Consider the following 23859-nt stretch of genomic DNA (forward strand, 5'->3'; position numbering starts at 1 on the left):
GTTATGATCCATGTAGTGTTTGAGATAGCCAGTCATTTGTTAATGACGCTAACACATTGCAATGTTGTAAATTACCTCCTAATGGGCCACCATGCATCGCCATCCAGCCCGTGTCTTGTCAGCTAAATGTAGCCTAATGTCACTAATAATTATTGAAATGTTAATGGTTTTAATAAATGTTTTTGGCCTGCCCCCATATCAGTGAATTTAAACTAATGCTTGCATTCAGAGTATAAGGGGTGTGTTTGTTTGTGTGTGTGTGTGTGTGTGTGTGTGTGTGTGTGTGTGTGTGTGTGTGTGTGTGTGCGCGCGTGTGCGCGCGCGTTTAGGAGTGCACGTTAGTGCTTGTAGCCTCCACAGTGTCAGACATTGTTTGATAACTAAAATATGCCCCCCTCTCTCTTTTTGCCAGTATTAGCCAGAGGAGGATGTCCACCAGGAGAGTTTTTAATTTTATTTAAAAATGTTTAATTTAAAAAAAATAATTTAACCACACCGTAGTATTGACTTTGGTATCGAGTATCGTGTACTTTTGGTGGTATCGGTACCGACTACTAGATTTTTGGTATCATGACATCCCTAACTGAACGAGCAAAACAAGTGAAGGGGAGTTTCAGTGTAATTCTGACAAAAAGAGCAATGAGTGTCAAAATCAGATCTGGATTTTTTCTTTAAGAAATTTTTGACAGGGTAAATGTTATGAATTAATTTAAAAGATATTTCTTTTACTTTGTTTGTGAGGAAAAATCTTTGTTGCATGGACAATAAATTTTTCCTATTTAAATGATCAAAGAGTCCATTCCAATATGAGATAGCAGGAGGGGCAGAGGCAGTGTTCTCAAAGAATAGAGCTCTTACTTTATGATTTCTTCCTTTTTTTAGTGAAACATATTTGAAATGAATCTAAAGAGACAGTATTATTTTTGAAAAGCATGTGTATGCCAAATGGAATAACATCCATAACTGTGGCAAACTCTTTAGGAGTTACTGGTATATTATATTCTGAAAGAAATTCTGTATACCTAAAAAGCTAACCTTCATTATTAAAGAGCTGTCTGACATGAACTATTCCATTGCTGAACCAATGATTATAGAAAAAAGATTTATTTTAAAATAAAATATTCCTATTGTAACACAGATGAGGAGAGACGTTATGCTTGTAAATGAGAGTCCGTGCCAAAAGAACTTCTTGGTGGAAGTTAGATAGCTTGACAGGGAGTTTTTGAATATCATAGTTACACATAAGAACAAACTTTGCGCCACCAAGTTGTGAGAAGGCAAGCTGAGGGAAAAGATTCCAAATTGAGGTGGGATTTTTAAGGAATCGATTAAGCCAGTTTATTTTAGATAGTTATTTAGTGAGCTAAAATCAATTAAGTATAAGCCACCCTTTTTGTGAGTATTTAGTATCACTGACTCTTTCAAATAATGGGATTTGTTTTTCCATAAAAATTTAATGAAGATTCCATTGATTACTTTACATGTGGGCTTGTCAACGTACAGTGACTGAGCGGCATAAGTTAGGTTAGAGAGACCCTCTGCTTTAACAAGTAAACCTCTGCCTTTCAAAGGAAGGTCTCTCTGCAGCCAGCAATTAAACCTTTTCATTGTTTTTGTAACAAAAGGGTTAAAATTTGCAGTGCAGCTAGGGTTATCTTTGGTTATTTGTATACCAAAATATGTAACAGTTTTTAACTGCAATACCACAAGTTGAAGAAATCATACTGTTTTTTTTGAAGAGATGAAGAGCACATAGGGCTGCTGGTATTTACAGAGAATCTTCTAAGAACAGAGCAGAATCATTCACTGACTAATAATTATCTCTTTATTGCCAATATAAATGCATTTTAGATGACTTGCTTTGATGTGTGAACTAAGAAACTGTGTCACAATAAAAAAAGATAGGGAGAGACTGGAGATCCCTGTCCAACGCCACAGTTTAAGAAGAATCAGGGAGAGGTACCGTTACTTAACGTAATGGAGCTGCTACTACTCATATTCAACATTTTGACCATATTACAAAAGTGGAAAAGCCAATTCTATGTAGGGCTTGAAACAAGAACTCATGTTCTAGTGTGTCTAAAAATAAAATAAAACTTTGTTTTTGGAGTAAATATGAATAATCTAATGCATCTAATATTAAGCGCATGTTGTTTGATATATGTCTGTTTGGTAGAAATCCTGACTGTGTTTCATCAATAATGGAGTTCAGAACGCATTTTAGTCTTTTGGCCAGAACTAAAGCTATCATTTTGTAGTCATTATTTAATAAAGTGATTGGGCACCAATTGTCTACAAGAAGGGGATCTTTATTTGGCTTGGGAATTAGAGTAATTATTCCTTGGCATGCTTTCCTTAAAAACCTACAATAGAAAAAATAATTTATATGTTTTTATGTTAAATAATTTATAAAACTCTGAAGTGAGCCCATCAGTGCCTGGAGGTTCAAAAATTTTTAAATGAATTGATCACTTCTACAATCTCTTTCAGGGTAATAGGAGCATCACTAAAAGCTGCAAAATGTAGACATATAGAACTCACTGTAAAATTTTTCACAGAATTTTCCAATGATTTTTTGATCTTCGGTTACTATTCCATCAATCATGGGTTGTCCAATATTACTTTTTATGGCTTGTTGTTTTTCTAAACCCCCCCCACCCCCCCCCCCCCCCAAAAAAAAAACAAAAAAACAAAACAAAACAAAAAAAAAAACTGCTTTCTCACCTGCCTCGGATATAAGCTCATTCAGCTTTATATGTATATATTTTATCTCATTGGTGTTGTTGTTCAGCAAATTCAGCTCTTTCAAAATCAGTAATATCTTCCACATGTTTTAGCTAAAAAAAAACCAACTAATTATACTAATAACATTACTCTCATTTGACTTTAGACTGGTCTTTTTAGCCAAGTCACCACTGAATTGAAAATAAATGTTTACAAACTACAGTCAAGCCTTGGATTGCGAGTAACTTGGTTTGCGAGTGTTTTGCAAGACGAGCAAAAAGTTTTAATAAATTTTAACTTGATATACGTGCGAGGTCTTGCAATACGAGTACCTGTAGTACGTATACGCTGCTTTGTCTGCCGAGCGTCACGTGATCACTACTGAGCCGATGGTTCTTCTCCCACATGCTCGGTCTCAGTCAGCGTGCTTAACTTGTATAGTCAACATCCGTGTGAGCGTATTCTGTTTACTATAGTGTTGTAACTGTTGTGACTGTGTAGTAACTGTACTGCGACAATGACCCCCATGAAGAAGGCGATGGCGATAAGAAAAAGGAGATGATTACGGTGGAAGTTAAGGAAATCATCGAGAAGCACAAACGAGGTATGCGAGTAGCTGAGTTGCGAGTAGTCAGTTGTCGATGAAATTGTGTTCTTGGGACTGGAGGTGAATGAAGACGACATTCAAGAGCTGGTGGAGGAACATGGCCAGGAGCTGACCACCGACGAACTGATGGATCTGCATCACGAGCAACAGCTAGAGGTTATGGAGGAGGAGGAGGAGAAAAAGGCGGAGAAATCCCTCACTTCAAATGAGATTAGGGAGGTGTGTAAAATGTGGGAAACGGTGCAAAATGTTGTAGAAAAGCACCACCCGAGTAAGACGTAGCAGTGCGAGCGATGAATCTGTTTAACGACAATGCAATGTCACATTTCCGCGAAATCCTTAAAAGGAGGCAAAAGCAAGTGTCACTGGATAGGTTCCTTGTTAACGTCGTACAAAAAGAAAAAGATTCCGGCGAGCCAACAGACAGCAGTGATTCCATTAGTAACAGTGAAAGTCGCCATACACAATAATTAATACATTCGATTACTTTATATTAAATTCAAATAATAAAAATATAAAATGGTATTTTTTGTTAATCATTATTATGTATATGAACATTTTTGGATTTTGGAACGAATCATCTGAGTTTCCATTATTTCTTATGGCTAAATTCGCTTTGATATACGAGTGCTTTGGATTACGAGCACGTTTCCGGAACGAATTATGCTCGCAATCCAAGGTTTGACTGTATGTATTTCCAAGCTAAATATTTCATATTGAGCTAATCCCAGTTACAGCAGTAGTTATCGTCCTCCTTTGCTTTGTTCCAAACAATTTGTGATAATGTCAACGCTTTTGTTTTTACTCCATCATAGGCAAGAATTGAGTTATTAAGCTTCCAATAGGAGGGAGTTGTATACAAATTAACAGTAGTTGAAAGAGAGATTCGAAAAGTAATACATTTATGATCAGAAAAATAGGTGAAGGTATAATATCAGTTGAAATATTATGCAGCTCCTTAGAAGCAAGCCAAAAATCCAATAATTTCTCACTGTTCTTTACACTTCCCATTCTACATGGAATGAACATCCTTCCAATGATATCGCTCTATTTCCACTCCGTCACCATGACAACCTTACCACGATCATCCAATTAAGCCTTTTATTTCAATATTTCGTCGCCCTACTTAGTCACATGTCTCTCCATTATCCAATCAGAAAGTAGGAGTTTAATCTCTTCCTTTAAAAGTTCTTGTGACGGCTGAGTTTGCCGGTATAAAGAATTAGAGGAAAACAGTTTGTACTTTCTTCTAAAAACAGCTGGACACACAACCGGTCACCTACTGATTATTTATTCCCGTTGAAAGGTAAATAAGTTTTAGTAGTTAAAACGTATAATGTGTAGTTTTCGCTTATTAGTTTAATTATGAGTTATTATAGTATTTTGGTGCGTTTTGTTGTGGCACATTTAAATCAGGTGTGTGTTTTCAGTTAGTAGTTTAATATTAGATAATAGCAGAGTTTAATGTGATCTTAAATGTGACTGATTAAGGGTTTCTTTTAAAGAAGTTTTATTTTTAAAATGATTGTTTTATAACCTAAGTGCTAAGTCTTTGCAGTTTCTGCTGTATGTTGCATCATTCTTGTCATGCATTAGGTCAGTTGGAGAAGTATTTTAAGACATAAGAATAATTTATAGTATTGAAAGTGCACTGTGGATCTTCGGGAACATTATCAGCCTTTTGTTGTGGTTAAAAACACATAATTTGTCTTTTTTTTATTAGTGTCTTAATTTTAGTTTGATCTACTTGATTTGGAATAAATCCTCTTGTTATTGTCTAGGTAAAGTTATTTACGTGTTTTAAATGGGTATAATATGGTGTTGAGGATGTTTAAGTGGTTATAAGAGATTTGTTCAGCTCGTGGAGGTGAGACTGCTCTGTGCGGAGTTCCTCCATCATCATGGCACTGTTTTCATTACAGTTTTGCGCAAAATAGAAGCGATATTTTAAGAATGTCGACAAAACAAATGCGAGTGGTCTGCGTTTCTATTAACCTTGTAAGAACCGTGGTTGTAAAATTACAACATCATCTTTAGCATTCGCAAAAATGCATCTGCAAATGCCTTTTTGTAAAATGTATTATTATTATTATTATTATTATTATTATTATTATTATACATTTTTTAAACACCACATTTACATAGCCATTGGGTCCTATTGTTTAGCCTCGCAATGCCATTGGATAGGTAACGTGTATATAGGTCTGGCCATAAAGCCATGAACACATACGACCTGAGAACCTGGAATCTCCTTGTTACATTGGGCTGAAAAAATCCCTGAAAAATCTTTTTTTTTTTTTTTTTTTTTTTTTTTGAGATTGTCGAATATCTAGTTCATGTAAATACTAAGTTATCCTGGAATGCGTGCATCACATTAGATTTACAGCTTATGTCTTTGTTGAGACTACAATTTTGTGTGAGAATGGTAGTCAAGAGCATGTGCACCTTGCACATTACATGGAGACATTGCACTTCTTAAATGTTCAGATATAGGATAAATATTTACAGAAATATAATGTATTTGATGATTTGCCTTTTCTAATTATTGCCTTTTCTAATTTCTAATAAATTTTCAGTTTACACCAGATTTGAATAATTCAAAATGAATCAGTTATTTCTGTTTGCAATAATTTAAGTTCTTTCAGTACCAGGATTTGAAATTGTTCCTGTATGTAATCAGTAAAATATACTTAAATGTTTTTTTTTAATCTGGGCTTTGACACAGGCAGACACTGTTTGTGGAATGCTTTGGAGGATAGTTGTTCAGGGACAGGTGCGAATGTTCTGTAATGTAGAGATGTAAAAGGTCTGGGGGTTTGTATATTCCTTTTAGAATGTTGAGTAAGAGAGCACAGAGAAGTTGAGATTGAATCAGACACCAGTGATTCAAGTGATGATGAGGTTGTTGAAAATGTCAATGAAGTGGACATGGAGAATCAGACAGCCACTGCTGCTGCTGATGACATTGAGCCAACCAACTAAACAGCCTTGACCCGGGACTGGTGTCGCTGGCTGAAAAACAATTTCATCAGTCCTAATACTGATTACTCTGGTCCAGACGTCACCGGTGGTGCTGTTTCCTTCCACACACCACTGGTGTATTTCCAGAGATTTGTGTCGGAAGACATGATTCAGGCTCTGACAGAAAACAGTAATCTGTACAGCTTCCAAAAGACTGGTACAAATATAAACACAAACACCAAGGAAATTGAACCGTGCCATCCGTGTAAAAGTTGAGCACATATTTGGACACCTTAATGCAATGCCAGATGGCGTGTCCTTGTCAAACAGTCTGACATGGCCTACAGTTTTATGCCAACGGGGGTTGCTGTGTGTGAGGAGAAAATATTGCAGCTGTGACTGCCAGCATCAGATCCTGCAGTTCCACAGGTACAACAGCCTCAGGGGCACAATCAGGATGAACTAGACCTGGTAGCCCTTGTGATCAGAGAAGCTAGTCCAGCATTTGTTCAGAGCTCCCTAAACCATGTAAAGCTGTATAAAGTACACATTATGCCACATAGGCAATTTGTACTTGGATCAGATGAGTATGTTTTGGTCAGGCTCTTGTGGCTGCCACCCTTTCACAGTTTCTCCAGTCTTTCAATCTAGTGTAGCTCCATTGTTGCTGCATTTACAGAGATACATTAACACATTCATTTTATCTTCAGTATTCATTTTATTGAAAGTTGTAGTGAAGTTCAGAGTGCGGTTTATAACAAAACACACAGTAAATATAAATAAACACAATTTTAAATAGCTGACTTAACTAAAAATGTGTCTACAAGATCTGTTAAATGAAAACATGGCTCAATGTCAGCTGTGTGCATGCACGTGCATTCCCTTCCCTATGTTTGCAGTGTTTTCTCTCCCTTGTGTTTCTTTTGGTGTGCGTGTCTCTGGGCATGGCGCTTCACTTGTCAGGCTTTAGGATTGCAAGTTACTATATGTATATAGTATGACTATATTCGTGATCTTTAAAAGTGGATTCATTATTATTCTGGGCTGTGACTCTGTAGCTTATGCTGAATGGAGCAGACGCTTTCAGTTTGTAGCATCTGTCGAATGTTCAGCTGAACTAAATGGTTATTTATATTAGGGATGTCACGATACCAAAAATCTAGTAGTCGATACCAATACCACCAAAAGTACACAATACTCGATAAAAAAGTCGATACCATGGTGTGGTTAAAAAAAAATTTTCATTAAAAACTCCTGGAGGACATCCTCCTTTGGCTGATACTGGCAAAAAAATAGAGAGGGGGGGTATTTTTATCAAACACTGTCTGACAATGACTTAAAAAAAGAGTAGAGGCTTCAAGTGCCTGCACACACACACACACACACACACACACACACACACACACACACACACACACACCTTATACTCTGTATGCAAGCATTAGCTTAAATTCACTGATATGATGGCAGGCCAAAAAGAATGACTAAAAGCATTAACATTTCAGTAATTATTTGTGACATTAGGTTACATTTTGCTGACAGGACACGGGCTGAATGGCGATGCATGGTTGCCCATTAGGAGGTCGTTTATAACATTGCAGTGTTTGCATCTTTAACAAATAACTGGCTATCGCAAAGATTACATAGCGCAATGTTAGCTGGTTTCACGGCCACAATGCCAGCTGCCTCAAACAAACACAATATAGGGCCCGTGTTGGATTTCCATGTATCTCAGGAATATAATTATTATGTCTTCAGATCTCCATCAGCCCTTTCAGCCTGTTCTACAATTACTTCTATTAACTTTACTCTTAGTTCTGTGTTGCTATGAGCTACAAAGTGTGGTTTACCACAGAGAGTTTAGGCGCGCCTGGAGGAGTCTAAATGAACACACACTGACACATGCTATGGCATGACATGTCCATGCCCTTGGACTATTTCAGGCTTACGTCCCATGGCCTAAACCAAACCGTTCTATTAGATGTAGGGCCTGGTGCAGTGACTGCTCTTATGGCCCGTGGTAGATGGTACAGATTTGAATGGTGACCTGCAGTGGCCTGCCCTTAAGGGGATGTCATCCGTACATGTCTGGCCTGCCGGCAAACTATCATGCTCTGATGGTATGCAAGATACCAAACCAGGAGCCCCAAGGCCCCCCAGAGACTGTGGCCCCCTCATCAACACTTACCGGCTTACTCTGTGATGGAACAGAGCCCCGAAAAACAGGAACCTGAGGAGCTGGCCCCTGACTTACCGGAGCAGTCTCCGGTACCAACATCAGCAGATTAACATCCTCTGATACTTCTACCAATGGTACCTCTTCCCTGAAAACAGGGGGATGTGTTGAGGCAGGAACTGGACTATCCTTCCGGATCTGGGTCTTCAAAGCAGAGCGATGAACGCACTTAACCTTGCCCATGTCATCCACAGGTGCAATGGTATATACTACACCACCTGTCTTGGGTGCCTTCACAACCTGGTACACCACTGGGTTCCACAGGTCTTGAATTTTATGACATCCTCTAATGCCATACTTGTGTAAATAACTGGCCCTCCTTCAGTGGTGCATCATGGACATGGGTGTCATGTTTTGCCTTCCGGCGACCAGCAGCAGCTTCCAGTCATTCCCGTGCCCTCTCAAAAGCTAGCTGTAGCCTAGCCTGATGTTCCCTCATCCACTCGTGCACACCACCAACCCCTACCTCCTGGACTGGACCCAAAAGGAAGTCCACTGGAAGTTGTGACTCCTGCCTGGACACTAGAAAATATGGAGATTCACCAGTCGCCTGATGAGGGGTGGTATTGTAGCAAAACGGCACCTGTGGGAGACATAAGGCCCAATCAGCCTTCCGGCACACAGCTAGGGCACGTAGAAGGTTATGCAGAGTCCTATTAAACTGCTCACACTGACCATTACCCGCTGGATGGTAAGGGGTAGTGCGAGACTTTTCAGCACTATACAGAGCACAAAGCTGCTGTACCAGGGAGGACTCAAAGTTACGGCCCTGGTCAGAATGGATACCACCAGGAACACCGAACTTTATAAAACCATTCCACCACCAAAACTTGGGCCACTGTTTCTGCCCGCTGATCCCATGTAGGCACCGGTAAAGTGTACTTGGTAAAAATGTCCATCATAACCAGCACATTCTCCAACCCTGAACGAGTTGGGTCCAACACCGTAAAGTCTACTGCCAATATTTCACTTGGCCGAGAGGCCAATAGATGGCCCATGAAGCTACTAGGAAACACTGTGTGTCCTTGGCCGTCTGGCACCAAGGCAAGAGCCTCCTCCACCTTCAGCATAGCTAAATAGCCATGCCGTTCATTCCCCACAATGGCCGAATAATCCAACATCATGGGGTTATAAATATGGCTTATGCGTGATTTTCCCCCAGAAGCCTGATATTTTGTCATGCACTTCTGGAAGAAAGGAGAGTTTCTGCAGTGTGAGGGATTTACTTTCACTGGGGAGAAAAAGGCTCATCCAGCCTTAGTAATCACTTCAAGCAGCTCTTTATATGCTCTCAGTTTTTAGCACATCCTTCTGGCTCCTCGGAGTCAGAGAGAAATTATTACTATTATTTTTGTGTGCGTTTTTTTTTCTTTCCCTTTTTGGCTTTCCATAGCGGAAGGAGGAGTCACGGAGAGCAGAACCCAGAATACAGAGCAAGAGATAGAGCAGCGCTCGTCTCTGGCTCCTCTTCCGGATCCATAAGAGATCCCCTGAACCTGAACACCTCGGCAGTGAACAGCCCAGATCCGCGAGGCTCTGAAACTCAACTCACTTCGGCTCCCGAGAAGAGCGTGAGTCGCGAGCCGAGCTGCTTAATGTAGGCATTAGAATGCACGGCCTCTCGAGGCTGCCATCGCGTGCTACACCCCTAGACACTTCACCCAGAAAGTGTGCACTATTCCCTGTGATGAAACGGGAGCAAGCCGTAACACACTTCCTGAATTCTCTCACTCATATATTTCTCTCTCACTCATTCCTTTTTTTTTCGTTCACTTTTTTTTTTAAAGGGATAGAAAAGTTCTGAGATTGAGAAAAGATAGTGAGGAAATAAAGTGTCTTTTTGTTTCTTTACACAAACAACTGACATACAGTCTTTCGTTGAAGATAATAAAGGCTGATGGCGTGGTTTACAGGTGTGATATTTATATCATGCGACGTGCTTAATTGCCACATCACCTGATCATGGCAGGCCTATAAATAGGCATGATATTACACAAGCTCAGATGCCAGTCACGCGCAAGAGGCACCCATAGTGTTATGCTAAACGTAACGTCGAAGTTCCCTTTGCAAGGGAACACCGGTTAACCCAAAATTACACAAACACTAAACAATAAACAAAGAGAAACAAGTTACAGACACCATGGGGTGTTGGCTAGATCACCCAAACTCACTGACACCACCACATGAAATGGAGGCAGTTAACAGCACCTATGCAGAACCAGAATTATGGTAGACAGTACAAATGAAAAATATAGCATGGAGACAATAAGGCCCAACATACACTCTCTCAATAGTAAGGTGGATGTGTGGAAAAACAAACCTGAAACAGGTTTGAGGCTGGAAAACTCTAATTTACAACTTAGCTGCTCATACTATATGTGGTTGCAGAACATAAACCAAACATACATCCAAAACTAAAGTCAAGGTAAAGCAAAACAAATCAGGTGAAACAAAAATGAGTTGAAGCAAAACAGTAAGTAAAGCAAAACAATTCAGATGAAGCAAAACAAGAAACCGATCAAGCAAAACAATAAATAAAACCATAAAGCAAAACAGATCAGGTGAAGCAAAACACTGAAGTAAAGCAAAACAGCAGCGGCGTTGCATTTAGCGTCTTCGACTAGGGATTTGTCTTAGAGAAGATTTAGATGCTCAACTCCCCACTCTCACCTTAACACAAAGATCGGTGTGTCAACCTAAATCTACCAAGTCCCAATGTGAAGAAGGGAGAGGTGTACTTACCATTGGGTTAAACAAACACCAGACGTGAAGTTGTATTCTTACTCACAGGTACCGCAGCTCGACATACATATACATATTATACAGCCAAATGTTGTGATCACTGAACGCGATCTCTGGCGCGATCTCTGGCGCGATCTCCCCCGCCAACTCGCCACAATGCACGCGCCACCAGTGCCGCTCTAAGACTATAAATAAACAAATTAGCCTTGAGATGTTGGCCTCATTACACCGTTAGCAAAGCCTGAATTTACCTGAAGAGAAATGGGAACCGTAAATGCCAGGGGCGCGAGGAACTCTGAATCACCAAGACACCTATGCGCCTACCAAAATAAGGGTCCTTAAATAGTCAGATAACTCCCACCTTATTGGTCTGCCGAAGCCATACCCTGAGCAGAGCCAATAGAATAGCCAAATCACTTACTCTGCCACACTTGGCTTACAAAGCACAAGAAGACTTTCCCACCTTAGTCAGCTGTTAAAATGAAGTTGGAATTTTGTTAATGAAGTCAATAAATGAAAGCAGTTGAAAATACAGTTTAGTTAATTACTAAATGTACTCTCGCCCTAAAAGATAAATTACCTCCCTGCTGAACCCCCCCCCCCCCCCCCCCCCCGCCCCACCATAAATTCTAATGGTTTCCACTACAAATACCATTACAAACCTACAGTTAACCATTGAAACCATTACCATTACTGGTCGTTAATGGTATCCACTAGACATAACATTTCACCAATAAAAGGCAACAAGTTACTATTGGAGACCGACGGTACTATTAAAGTTTCCATTAAAATCAATATAATTTATAACCATTAAAACCATTACAAATTCTGAGGGCTTCTGTTTTGTTTTGTTTTTTTCTTCAGTTGATTGTGCTAATAGAGGTAAAATGTGTATTGGTAATTTTCCATCACAGTGAGTCTCGTAGTTTGACAAACTCGAATGTACCCACTATGTGTATTAACTTGGAGAGTATAGGAGCAGATGGAGGTACTTCCATTGAGGCAGGATTTTAAGCATTTAAATGAATTTAATATGGTTTGAAATGATGTGCGTCTCCCTAGGTTTCTTATAGCCCAAAGCAAAAATGGCCACTTCCAGTTCAAAGCTGAATACAGCTGTGACACAGTGGTACATGGACCTGCCACAGGGAGACAAAGTGCAGGCCATGTACATCTGGATTGATGGGACCGGAGAGGGACTCCGATGCAAGACCAGGACTCTGGACTCGGAACCCAAGACTATTGAAGGTACTGTTTCCAACAATTGTTGGTATCCAACAATCAATTTTGGTGGTACTTTTGCTTCAAGCCATTCTTTGGATGCATAGGTCATTGTGTGACCATAAATGTTGGTTATATGCTCTATGTCAAAGTCTCATTGCTCTGATTTGACTCTGTATTTATGATTTGTGGGTTTCTGCAGATCTCCCAGAGTGGAATTTTGGTGGCACCAGTATATTCCCGGTTGAGAGGTCGAACAGTGACATGTACCTCATACCAAAGGCTATCTTTAGAGACCCATTCAGGAAGGACCCCAACAAGCTGGTTCTTTGTGAGGTTCTCAAATACAACAGGAAACCTGCAGGTATAAATTTGGTATAATTAAATATTTGCTGTTAAAGTGTCAAATCTGGTGTAATTTATGAAGGAGTGTTTGTGGATAATGCTGGACTTTTTGAACTTTTTATTTCCTTTTTTTTCCCTCTTAGTAACTAATCTTCGTCAGATGTGTGACAAGATCATGAGCATGGTGGAGGACCAGCATCCATGGTTTGGAATGGAGCAGAAGTACACACTTCTTGCTATAGATGGTCATCCATTTCGCGGGCCCTCAAATGGTTTCCCAGGACCACAAGGTGAAGGTCTTTGTGTACTGCTCTATGGATTTGAATTCAGTCCTGCTCTCTGCCCTTACTCAATTTGGATGAATGCAGGAATGGCTGTTGTTCAGGTCTTAATTAAAAGATGCTGTGTTTAAACAGGTCCTTATTACTGTGGTGTGGGAGCAGATAAGGCCTGTGGCAGGGACATTGTTGAGGCTCATTATAGAGCCTGTCTGTATGCTGGGGTTATGATTTGTGGCACCAATGCAGAAGTCATGCCTGTCCAGGTAAGCCTTCAAAACTGGTTTATGAAGAGCTCTTTAGCTTTTTTTTTTTTTGGGGGGGGGGGGGGGGGGGGGGGGGGGGCGTATAGGGGTATTGGAGTATAATTACTGTAACACCAAACATCTCTGCCTTTGTTCTCAGTGGGAATTTCAAGTCTGTCCTTGTGAAGGCATCAGCATGGGAGATCACCTGTGGATAGCTCGTTTTATCCTGCACAGGGTGTGTGAAGGCTTTGGTGTTGTGGCCTCCTTTGACCCCAAACTCATTACAGGCAACTGGAATGGTGCTGGCTGCCATACAAACTTCAGTACGAAAAACATGCGGGAGGAGGGAGGCCTCAGGTAATGCTCTTAATTAGACGTATTGTGTAGCATGGTGTAAGTGATTTTATATCTCAACTCCATGTAATAAGTTTTACATAAATTTAATGTCAACGTTTTGTTTTGTTTTTCGCTTTGAGGTGTTCCTTTCATAGGGAACTCCACGTTGCGTTTAGCATAACACTATGGGAGCACCCCTCGTGCGTGACTGGCATCTGAAGCTTGTGTAAAATCATGCCTGCCATGATCAGGTGATGTGGTAATTAAGCACGTCGCATGATATATATATGGCGCCTTATTATCTTCAGCGAGACTGCATGTCGGTTGTTTGTGTAAAGAAACAAAAAGACGTTTCATTTCCTCTCCATCTTTTCTCAAAATCTCTGGACTTTTCTATCCCTTTAAAAAAAGAGAAGAATAAAAAGGAATGAGCGAGAGAAAAATGAGTGAGAGAATTCAGGAAGTGTGTTACGTGTGTGCTCGTGTTTCATCATGGGGAGTAGTGCACACTTTCTGTGTGAAGTGTCTAGGGCTGGAGCCTGTGAGGGCGCATTGTAACGTCTTACTTTAGGCATGCCCCATTCACGACTTGCTCTCTTCTCGGAAGTCGAAGCGAGTTGGGTTTCAGAGAATCGTGGATCTTGGCCGGCTGCTGCCGAAGCAGCTACCCGTCTCCAGTCCGGGGTATCTGCTCTCTCTTGCTCTGTCTTCTGGGTCCGGCTCTCCGCTGGATTTTGGAGCTTACGTCACGACTCCTCCTTCCACTATGGAAAGCCAAAAGGGGAAAAAAAAGAGAAAAAACCACACACACAATAATAATAGTAATCATTTCTCTCTGACTCCGAGGAGCCAGAATGGTGTACTAAAAACTGAGAGCAGCATATAAAGAGCTGCTTGAAGTGATTACTAAGGCTGGATAAGCTTTTTTCTCCTCAGTAAAAGTAAATCCCTCACTCTGCAGAAAACTCCCTTTTATTCCAGAAGTGCATGACAAAATATCAGGCTTCTGGGGGAAAACCATGCATAAGCCATATTTATAACCCCACGATGTTGGATTATTCGGTCGTTGTGGGGAATGAACGGCATGGCTATTTAGCTATGCTGAAGGTGGAGGAGGCGCTTACGAGCTACCTCTCTCCATCGACGGCAGGTAATTTAGGGGGGCCGGCTTTGCCATCCAAGCCACCGTGTAAGGCCACCGTGGCATTGGTGGGCAAGGCCTATGCAGTAGTAGTCTTGCTTGTGGGTCACTGCAGACAATGACAGTGTTGCAGGCCTACCAAGCACACCTGATGAGTGAGCTCGACATATGGCGGCATTCAGCCAGTTCCTTCCCTGTTGTGTCGAGTTCGCCTGGGCATCCACGAGTAGAGCCCGGCCCAGCACTAGTGTGAGGGAGACCCAGAAGGCAAGTATGGCAGCCCGCCAACCCCCACAGACAGCCAGGGGAACCGGGTGGCCACAGTCGCGGCCTGCTACTAGGCCTGATCTGAGAATGGCCATAAAAGCCAAGCAGACAAAGAAGAGCGGTCCTGAGGATCCGTGGAGAGACGTATCAGGGGACATGAGGTTGTTAGGGCAGATAGCCCCCAGTGCTACTGTAGGGCCTCCCCTTGCCAAGGCTGTCCCAAGTTTTCAGTGTTCTCTGGTCAGCAAGCTGTCACAGTGCAACGAAAATCTGATGCTCCAATACAATGTGGAATAGTTAATGTCACTAAAAGACCGTCTGGCAGCATGGAAACCACTGCCAAATGTGTCTCCAAGGGTTCTGTCTACCATAGAAAAGGGTTACCGGGTCCAGTTTCGAGCTCGACCCCCCAGGATCAGAGGTGTGCTCACCGCAGTAGTCAGCACAGACCAGAGCCTGATGTTAGCGCAGGAAGTAAGATCCCTCTTGGACAAAGGGGCCATAGAACATGTTTTGGGAGGTTTTTACAGCCTTTATTTTCTGGCCCACAAAAAATAGATGAGTATGCGGCCAATTTTAGATATGCGTCATCTGAACTGTACTCTTCGGTCATACAGGTTCAAGATGCTGAGTCCAAACTTATCGTTCCACAGATTTAGTTTGAGGACTGCTTTATGACGATAGATCTAAAAGGTGCATATTTCCACATAGAAATATTGCTAGCTTTATCCCCTCACACCTTCACAAATTGCATGGATGTCATTCTGGCTCCATTGTGACTCCAGGGCATCCGTGTACTAAACTACCTGGACGAGTGGTTAATTCTAGCATGATCCAGGGAACTGGCGGTTCAACATCGGATTGTTGTTCTCGCCCACATGAAGAGCTTGGGCCTAAGGTTGAACCTCAGAAAAGTATGCTTTCTACAGTGCAGTAGACAACTTTTCTAGGGGTTATAAGGATTCTACTATGATGAGGGCGTTTCTATCCCCAACATGCGTAGGGTCAATCCTATCAACACTGAGCAAGATAAAGCTGGATCTTGGCATCCCCTCCAGTGTCTATGGGAGACTATTGGAGCTTATGGGCAGCCAACGTCATACCATTGGGCCTATTGCAAAGGAGACAATTCAGTGGTGGCTGAGATGTTGGGGGTTTCATCCAAGGATGAAACCTCTGAGAGTAATCAATGTCACGCGGCAATGCCTATGTGCTCTGAGAACTTGAGTATCCCCGGTCTCTAGCCTTGGGTCACACTCTAGGGGTGTCTCCTTGGTGCAAGATTGTAATGACAGACACCTCCCTCATGGGCTGGGGCACGGTCTTTGACAGCTGTCCAGTTCATGGTCTCGGCAGCGGCCCTCAACTGGAATGGCATATAAATTGCCTAGAAATGTGGGCCATATTTCTAGCACTGAAATTCCTTCTTCCTCAATTGAGAGGTCACCATGTGTTTACAGACAACACACCGGTGGTCTCATATATTGACCACCAGGGAGGATTATGTCTGCGCCCCCTGTTCAGACAGGTGCAACTAATTCTTCTCTGGGCAGAAGGAAAGTTGTCAGTGAGTGCAATGTACATTCTGGGCAACTGGAATGTGGGGGCAGATATCCTGTTGAGGCAGGGGCTGAGGCCCAGGGATTGGTGGCTCCATCCACAAGTGGTGGAGTCCATATGGCGGAGGTTTGGCCAAGCAGGTCTGCATGTGTTTGCGTCTGAGGAGACAACACATGGCCCGCTGTGGTTCGCCCTCACTCCTCCCGCACAATTAGGGCTGGACGCTATGGTGCACATGTGGCCGAGGTCACATCTGTACGCTTTCCCCGATCGCTCTGCTCCTACAAGTTCTAGCGAGAGTTCACCAAGACAGTCTATGTCTGCTGTTAGTAGCACCTTATTGGCCATCTCGAATATGGTTCTGAGAGATAATATCCCTGCTAGATGACACTCCTTGGGAGATTCCCATCCACAGGGATCCACTGTAGACCCAGTGAACTGCGCAATAGCTACAGTCCTGGAGTTCTTACAAGAACGTTTCTCAGCGGGGTGGGCTCCTTGTACAATCAGGGTTTACGTGGCCGCCATTTCAGCCAGCCACACCCCTGTTGATGGAGCCTCTGTGGGGCGGCATCCTCTAACTTCGAGGTTTATGCATGGTGTCAGGTGGCTAAGGCCCCTCTGCAGGCCACGCATACCTTCCTGGGACCTTTCTGTGGTCCTAGAAAATCTGTCAGGTGCCCCATTTGAATCCTTAGAGTGGATCTACTGTCTCAAGCCGGAGGGCTGATTTATCACCCTCGGCCAGAACTATGGAAACTTTGGGTCTGGCCCCTGAGGGGCACCAGCTCATGGATTCTGGTCTCACAACTGAGGTTGTAGAGACCATGTTGGACCGTAGAGCACCATCCACGAGGAAATTGTATGCACTCAAGTGGCGACTTTTTGTCTTGTGGTGTGAGGAACGCCAGCTAGACCCAGTGAACTGCACAATAGCTACAGTCCTGGAGTTCTTACAAGGATGTTTCTTAGCGGGGTGGACTCCTTCTACAATCAGGGCTTACATGGCCACCATTTCGGCCAGCCACGCCCCTGTTGATGGAGCCTCTGTGGGGTAACATCTTCTAACTTCGAGGTTTATGTGTAGTGGCAGGTGGCTGAAGCCCATCTGCAGGACGCGCATACCTTCCTGGGACCTTCTGTGGTCCTGAAAGGTCTATCAGGTGCCCCATTTGAGCCCTTAGAGTCAGCCTCTTAGAAGCTTCTGACTCTAAAGGTAGGTCTTCTGCTAGCCCTGACATCTCTCAAGTGAGTAGTAGATGTACAAGCTCTGTCTGTTGCCACTTCCTGCCTTGTCTTTACCCCTGGATTAGCCAAGGCCTTCCTGTATCCTAGGCCAGATTATATTCCTAAAGTACCTACATCTGCTGTCCAGCCTGTGATGTTGCACGCTTTCTGCCCTACTCTGTTCCTCATGCCACAACAAGAGAGAATGCACCTGCTGTGTCCAGTAAGGGCTATCTGTACTTGCGTCCACCACTCCGGCCAGTGGTGTAAGTCGGAGCAGCTGCTGGTCTGCTTGGCGGCGACAGTAGAGTAATGCTGTGTCAAAGCAGCGCATCTCTAATTGGATAGTGGAAGCAATCTCTATCGTTTATGTGGTGCGTAGTCTCGCTACGCCTCGCTACGCCTATGGGCATAAGGGCTCATTCCCCTAGGGGGTTGCCTCCTCGAAGGCTTTGTCCAACAGGGTATCCTTACAGGATGTGTGTGCTGCTGCAGGGTGGTCTACGTCACACACATTCATTCGATATTACAGCCTGGATATTCATTCCGCCCCGGGCTCGAGTGTCTTGCAGTGACCCTCAGGCTTGGGTCTTTTTGAACAGGCCGTACGCTTGGTATGTCTGAGTGGGTATTCTCGTTCCCATAGTGTTATGCTAAACGCAACTTGGAGTTTCCTTGAAAGGGAACGTCTGGGTTTCGAATGTAAACCTGTTCCCTGAGAAGGGAACGAGATGTTCCGTAGCTTTGTCATACCAGTGTAGGCTTGTGAATTGTGTCATCACTTCAGATAATAGAGGCTGACGGCATGGTTCACAGGTGCCATAAATATATCACGCACCGCGCTTAATTGCCATGTCACTTCCCTTGATCATGGCAGGCCTATAAATAGGCGTGATTTTACACAAGTTTCAGATGCTGCTCACGTGCAAGGGGTGCTCCCATAGTCTTATGCTAAATGCAACATCTCGTTCCCTTCTCAAGGAAACAGGGTTATATGCGTAACCTGGACATTTTTTTCCTTTCTTATTTATTCATAATTATTTTTTAAATAGACCTGTCACCTTGACTCTTGATTAGACATACAGAATGACGGGGACTGAATTATTTTTCGATTCCTCAGGATACAATTCAATTTTTTAAAACTGTTTCTCTGCAGGCATGTTGAGGAGGCTATTGAGCGGCTGGGCAAGAGGCACCACTACCACATTCGTGCCTACGACCCAAAAGGGGGGCTTGACAACGTCAGACGTCTCACTGGCCATCATGAGACCTCCAACATCAATGAGTTCTCTGAAGGCTATTTTGAGGATCGCCGTCCCTCAGCTAACTGCGACCCATATGCTGTGACTGAAGCAATCATTCGCACATGTCTACTTAATGAGGATGAAGAGCCCACAGTGTACAAATGAACTGCAAAGAACTCCCACGTGCCTTCTTTAAAATAAGTGCTTTGGGGAAGCTTATCCAGGAAACTTATTGGCTTTCCTCCTCCCCCCCCCCCCCCCCCTCAAATCTTGGTTCAATCCAAACATATCACTGCCAAATTATTATAATCATACGTTATTAATCATGCATAAATACTGCATTCATAGTCAGCTACAGTTAACCCTTAGGGGTCGGCTCTCCCACCTGCAGGAGAAAATGGAATGTTCGCACATTTTTTTGTGTTACAAACAGTTTTTGTCCTACAAACATAAAACTGACATCCCCAGAAACCTTGAACAGTCTACTTTCCAAATGTATATAGATCGAAACTACACATATTTTTAGAGCATTATGAGGAGAATAAAATGAACAGCATGCACGTTTCAGTCTCTGAGTCAGAAAACAGCTCTTGATGTCCCACCCATTAGCAACGAGAACTATTCATATGATAACATTATGGTAAATAGGCGGTCGTTATTGGGTAATTAAGAGGTAACAAAATGTGTGAGAACACATTAAACAAGAGCAAGAGCACATGTTACCCGAAAAGCAGGCACTTCTCCGGGGAAACACAGCACCTGGAAGTCATTTTACCCAAAAATTAGGACAGTGAGGACGAACGTTGCCATTTCAAACTTTGACTTGATCCGGCAGAGGATATTTGTGATGAGTAAGTTTTGTTGACTAGCTTTTGTCATGGAATGATTATGATTACATGCTTAGCACTGCAATTCATGATGCATGCAAGCTGCAGCTAAACATTTCTAAAGCCTTTCATAGTACATACATGTTCAGAGTTGAGTGAATTATTTTGCCTCCGTCAAGTATGCATACCATATCTATCACTTTTATAAATAAGCATATGTAAAGCAGCTTGCATTGCTAAAAGTTCTCTGTCTACGTAACACATTAGAAAAACTTATCATAGCAACCAGACAGGCCAACTAATTACCCATAAGCTATATATAAAGTTTTTCATTCATAGTCTTTGCTCCCTAACAAAAACCCCATGGAAGTGCAAAGCATGTCTTGTCTTCCTTTGCCATCAACAAGACAGTAACTGTTTTGAAGATTGGCATCCTGATCAGGACTGATAATTCGTTGTTCTTTTATTCATCTTATTTTATAGTATTCCATTGCATGTTTGGGGTTGAACACAGTATTTTCAATAAACTGTAAAAAGGATTTTATTGTCTCTTCTTTCCTTACAATTCACACTGACCGGATGGGTGTGGGGTGTGGGAGACACAATGACATCCCAGATGGACAATTACCTTTGACAATAGGGATTGCCATTACCTTTGACAGTGGGGAGGGGAACTATTACAGATGTTGACACCTATCACATCAATATTCATTGTGTAAGCCACTGGCTTTGAAAAAAAAATAGTGTCACTTCAAAGTTCTACAACTTTTGTAGTCAGACCACATGACATTTCTGCATGATTTAATCACCTATGTGTAGGCAACATCTATGTTTACAAGGTTCAGAGCTCAAAAGTCCTGTCAAAAATGTTTATAATGTGTTTATAACAGTATCCCAAACACCACTGAAAATAGGTTTTTGAAAAGTGTAAATTTACAGTTGATTTAAACAAAACCTATATTCATGACATTCTTACTGCTCTCAAATTACTGTTGGTGAATTTGTAGTAAATATAAGCATATGTAGCATTTTTGGATGAATGTTTTTTAGATAGGTGAAATATATTAAAATGTAAAGGCATGTCAGACTACTTCAAACGTGTCTGAAAGGCCTCAGACTGTAGAGTGTTAAGCCATGATGTGGAACTAACAAACCAACACAGAGACAATAGATTACAATAGTGCTGGTGTGATTAAATGAAGGATCAGGGAAAATGCATCTGCTTACGGATCACACAGATTTCTGGCATATGTTTATTGTTACGTACAGACTCTCAACGGACTTGAACAGGAAGCAAGTGCAGGTCAACGTCTTTATTTACAACTAAAGCCAACGTACAAGAAAACGGGAAACAAGGTCTAAACATAAAACTTGAACCGAGGCATGAAACATGAAACTAGAGCATGGCATGGAAATGCTACCGCTTAGCACTATTACACATTTAAACATTTACTCATCTATCATTTAACTAGAACTAGAACTAATCAACATATAATACTGTGCGCCGTGTGCAGCAACGTGAGGGGTTTAAATAACAAATGTAATTACCTTGAATGTTAACAAAGGTAACAATTGGGATGCGCCCTCGCATATCCAGTAACTAAACAAGGCGGAGACAAAACAGAAACAAATGCACATGTCCATTGTAAACAAAGTCTCCATGGTTCCTAGGCAACTTGCAAGCATGTGCTCACTCTGGTTCGTGCATGTGCCCGCCCTCCGGTTCTCCCTGCACATCGCCGCTGCAGCGCCATCTGCCGGCGAGATCGTGACAGAATCCCCCACCAAAGGCGCTCCTCCCGGGCTGCCAAAGAACACACCCCTCCAATGGAGGTCCTGGTCCCCTGGATAACCTGTCCTTCGCTGCACCAGGAAACTGAGCGGCCTACGCCGGGCAGCAGACAGGCGGAGCACCGCCTCCAGCCAGGCTGGGTCACAAGGTGACGTCCACCGCGGGGCTGGTGCTCGGGGCGATGTCCTCAGTGGGGCTGGAGCTCAGAGAGACGTCTTCTGCGGGGCTGGAATGTGGAGAGACCTCCTCTGCGGGGCTGGGACACAGAAAGATGTCCTCTGCCAGACAGGACAGCGGGACAGCTTCCTCGGCAGGACAGGACAGCTTCCTCAGGCGGGGACCCCAAGGTCACCTTGTTGACCTCTGGCTGGGACCCCGAGGTCGCCTCATTGACCTCAGGCTGGGGCCTGAGACCTCCCCATAGGTCTCCAGCCGGAGCTGGTATGGGTATTCTCGTTCCCATAGTGTTATGCTAAACGCAACTTGGAGTTTCCTTGAAAGGGAACGTCTGGGTTTCGAATGTAAACCTGTTCCCTGAGAAGGGAACGAGATGTTCCGTAGCTTTGTCATACCAGTGTAGGCTTGTGAATTGTGTCATCACTTCAGATAATAGAGGCTGACGGCGTGGTTCACAGGTGCCATAAATATATCACGCACCGCGCTTAATTGCCATGTCACTTCCCTTGATCATGGCAGGCCTATAAATAGGCGTGATTTTACACAAGTTTCAGATGCTGCTCACGTGCAAGGGGTGCTCCCATAGTCTTATGCTAAATGCAACATCTCGTTCCCTTCTCAGGGAACAGGGTTATATGCGTAACCTGGACATTTTTTTCCTTTCTTATTTATTCATAATTATTTTTTAAATAGACCTGTCACCTTGACTCTTGATTAGACATACAGAATGACGGGGACTGAATTATTTTTCGATTCCTCAGGATACAATTCAATTTTTTAAAACTGTTTCTCTGCAGGCATGTTGAGGAGGCTATTGAGCGGCTGGGCAAGAGGCACCACTACCACATTCGTGCCTACGACCCAAAAGGGGGGCTTGACAACGTCAGACGTCTCACTGGCCATCATGAGACCTCCAACATCAATGAGTTCTCTGAAGGCTATTTTGAGGATCGCCGTCCCTCAGCTAACTGCGACCCATATGCTGTGACTGAAGCAATCATTCGCACATGTCTACTTAATGAGGATGAAGAGCCCACAGTGTACAAATGAACTGCAAAGAACTCCCACGTGCCTTCTTTAAAATAAGTGCTTTGGGGAAGCTTATCCAGGAAACTTATTGGCTTTCCTCCTCCCCCCCCCCCCCCCCTCAAATCTTGGTTCAATCCAAACATATCACTGCCAAATTATTATAATCATACGTTATTAATCATGCATAAATACTGCATTCATAGTCAGCTACAGTTAACCCTTAGGGGTCGGCTCTCCCACCTGCAGGAGAAAATGGAATGTTCGCACATTTTTTTGTGTTACAAACAGTTTTTGTCCTACAAACATAAAACTGACATCCCCAGAAACCTTGAACAGTCTACTTTCCAAATGTATATAGATCGAAACTACACATATTTTTAGAGCATTATGAGGAGAATAAAATGAACAGCATGCACGTTTCAGTCTCTGAGTCAGAAAACAGCTCTTGATGTCCCACCCATTAGCAACGAGAACTATTCATATGATAACATTATGGTAAATAGGCGGTCGTTATTGGGTAATTAAGAGGTAACAAAATGTGTGAGAACACATTAAACAAGAGCAAGAGCACATGTTACCCGAAAAGCAGGCACTTCTCCGGGGAAACACAGCACCTGGAAGTCATTTTACCCAAAAATTAGGACAGTGAGGACGAACGTTGCCATTTCAAACTTTGACTTGATCCGGCAGAGGATATTTGTGATGAGTAAGTTTTGTTGACTAGCTTTTGTCATGGAATGATTATGATTACATGCTTAGCACTGCAATTCATGATGCATGCAAGCTGCAGCTAAACATTTCTAAAGCCTTTCATAGTACATACATGTTCAGAGTTGAGTGAATTATTTTGCCTCCGTCAAGTATGCATACCATATCTATCACTTTTATAAATAAGCA

The 23859-nt window shown here is 42.6% G+C and overlaps 1 protein-coding gene across 3 annotated transcripts; it reads left to right on the top strand.

Annotated features, from left to right (window-relative positions):
* The first annotated feature begins 2982 nt into the window (after positions 1 to 2982).
* Positions 2983 to 23067, top strand: LOC108271536 (glutamine synthetase). Of its 3 annotated transcripts, XM_053683744.1 has the most exons (8): positions 4345 to 4637; positions 12333 to 12518; positions 12694 to 12855; positions 12980 to 13126; positions 13253 to 13380; positions 13520 to 13719; positions 19050 to 19207; positions 22802 to 23067. In XM_053683744.1, the coding sequence occupies exons 2-8, from the start codon at positions 12356 to 12358 to the stop codon at positions 22981 to 22983; spliced, it is 1140 nt and encodes a 379-aa protein (XP_053539719.1). In that variant the 5' UTR covers positions 4345 to 4637; positions 12333 to 12355; the 3' UTR covers positions 22984 to 23067. The 3 variants fall into 3 exon arrangements, with proteins under 3 accessions (XP_017334662.2, XP_053539719.1, XP_017334661.2); XM_017479173.3 differs by lacking the exons at positions 4345 to 4637; positions 22802 to 23067 and adding an exon at positions 2983 to 3550 and having other exon boundaries at positions 19050 to 19386; XM_017479172.3 differs by lacking the exon at positions 22802 to 23067 and having other exon boundaries at positions 4351 to 4637; positions 19050 to 19386.
* The last annotated feature ends 792 nt before the right edge of the window (positions 23068 to 23859 follow it).

This window comes from Ictalurus punctatus, chromosome 11, assembly GCF_001660625.3.
Source record: "Ictalurus punctatus breed USDA103 chromosome 11, Coco_2.0, whole genome shotgun sequence".
In the NCBI taxonomy this organism is placed as follows: domain Eukaryota; kingdom Metazoa; phylum Chordata; class Actinopteri; order Siluriformes; family Ictaluridae; genus Ictalurus; species Ictalurus punctatus.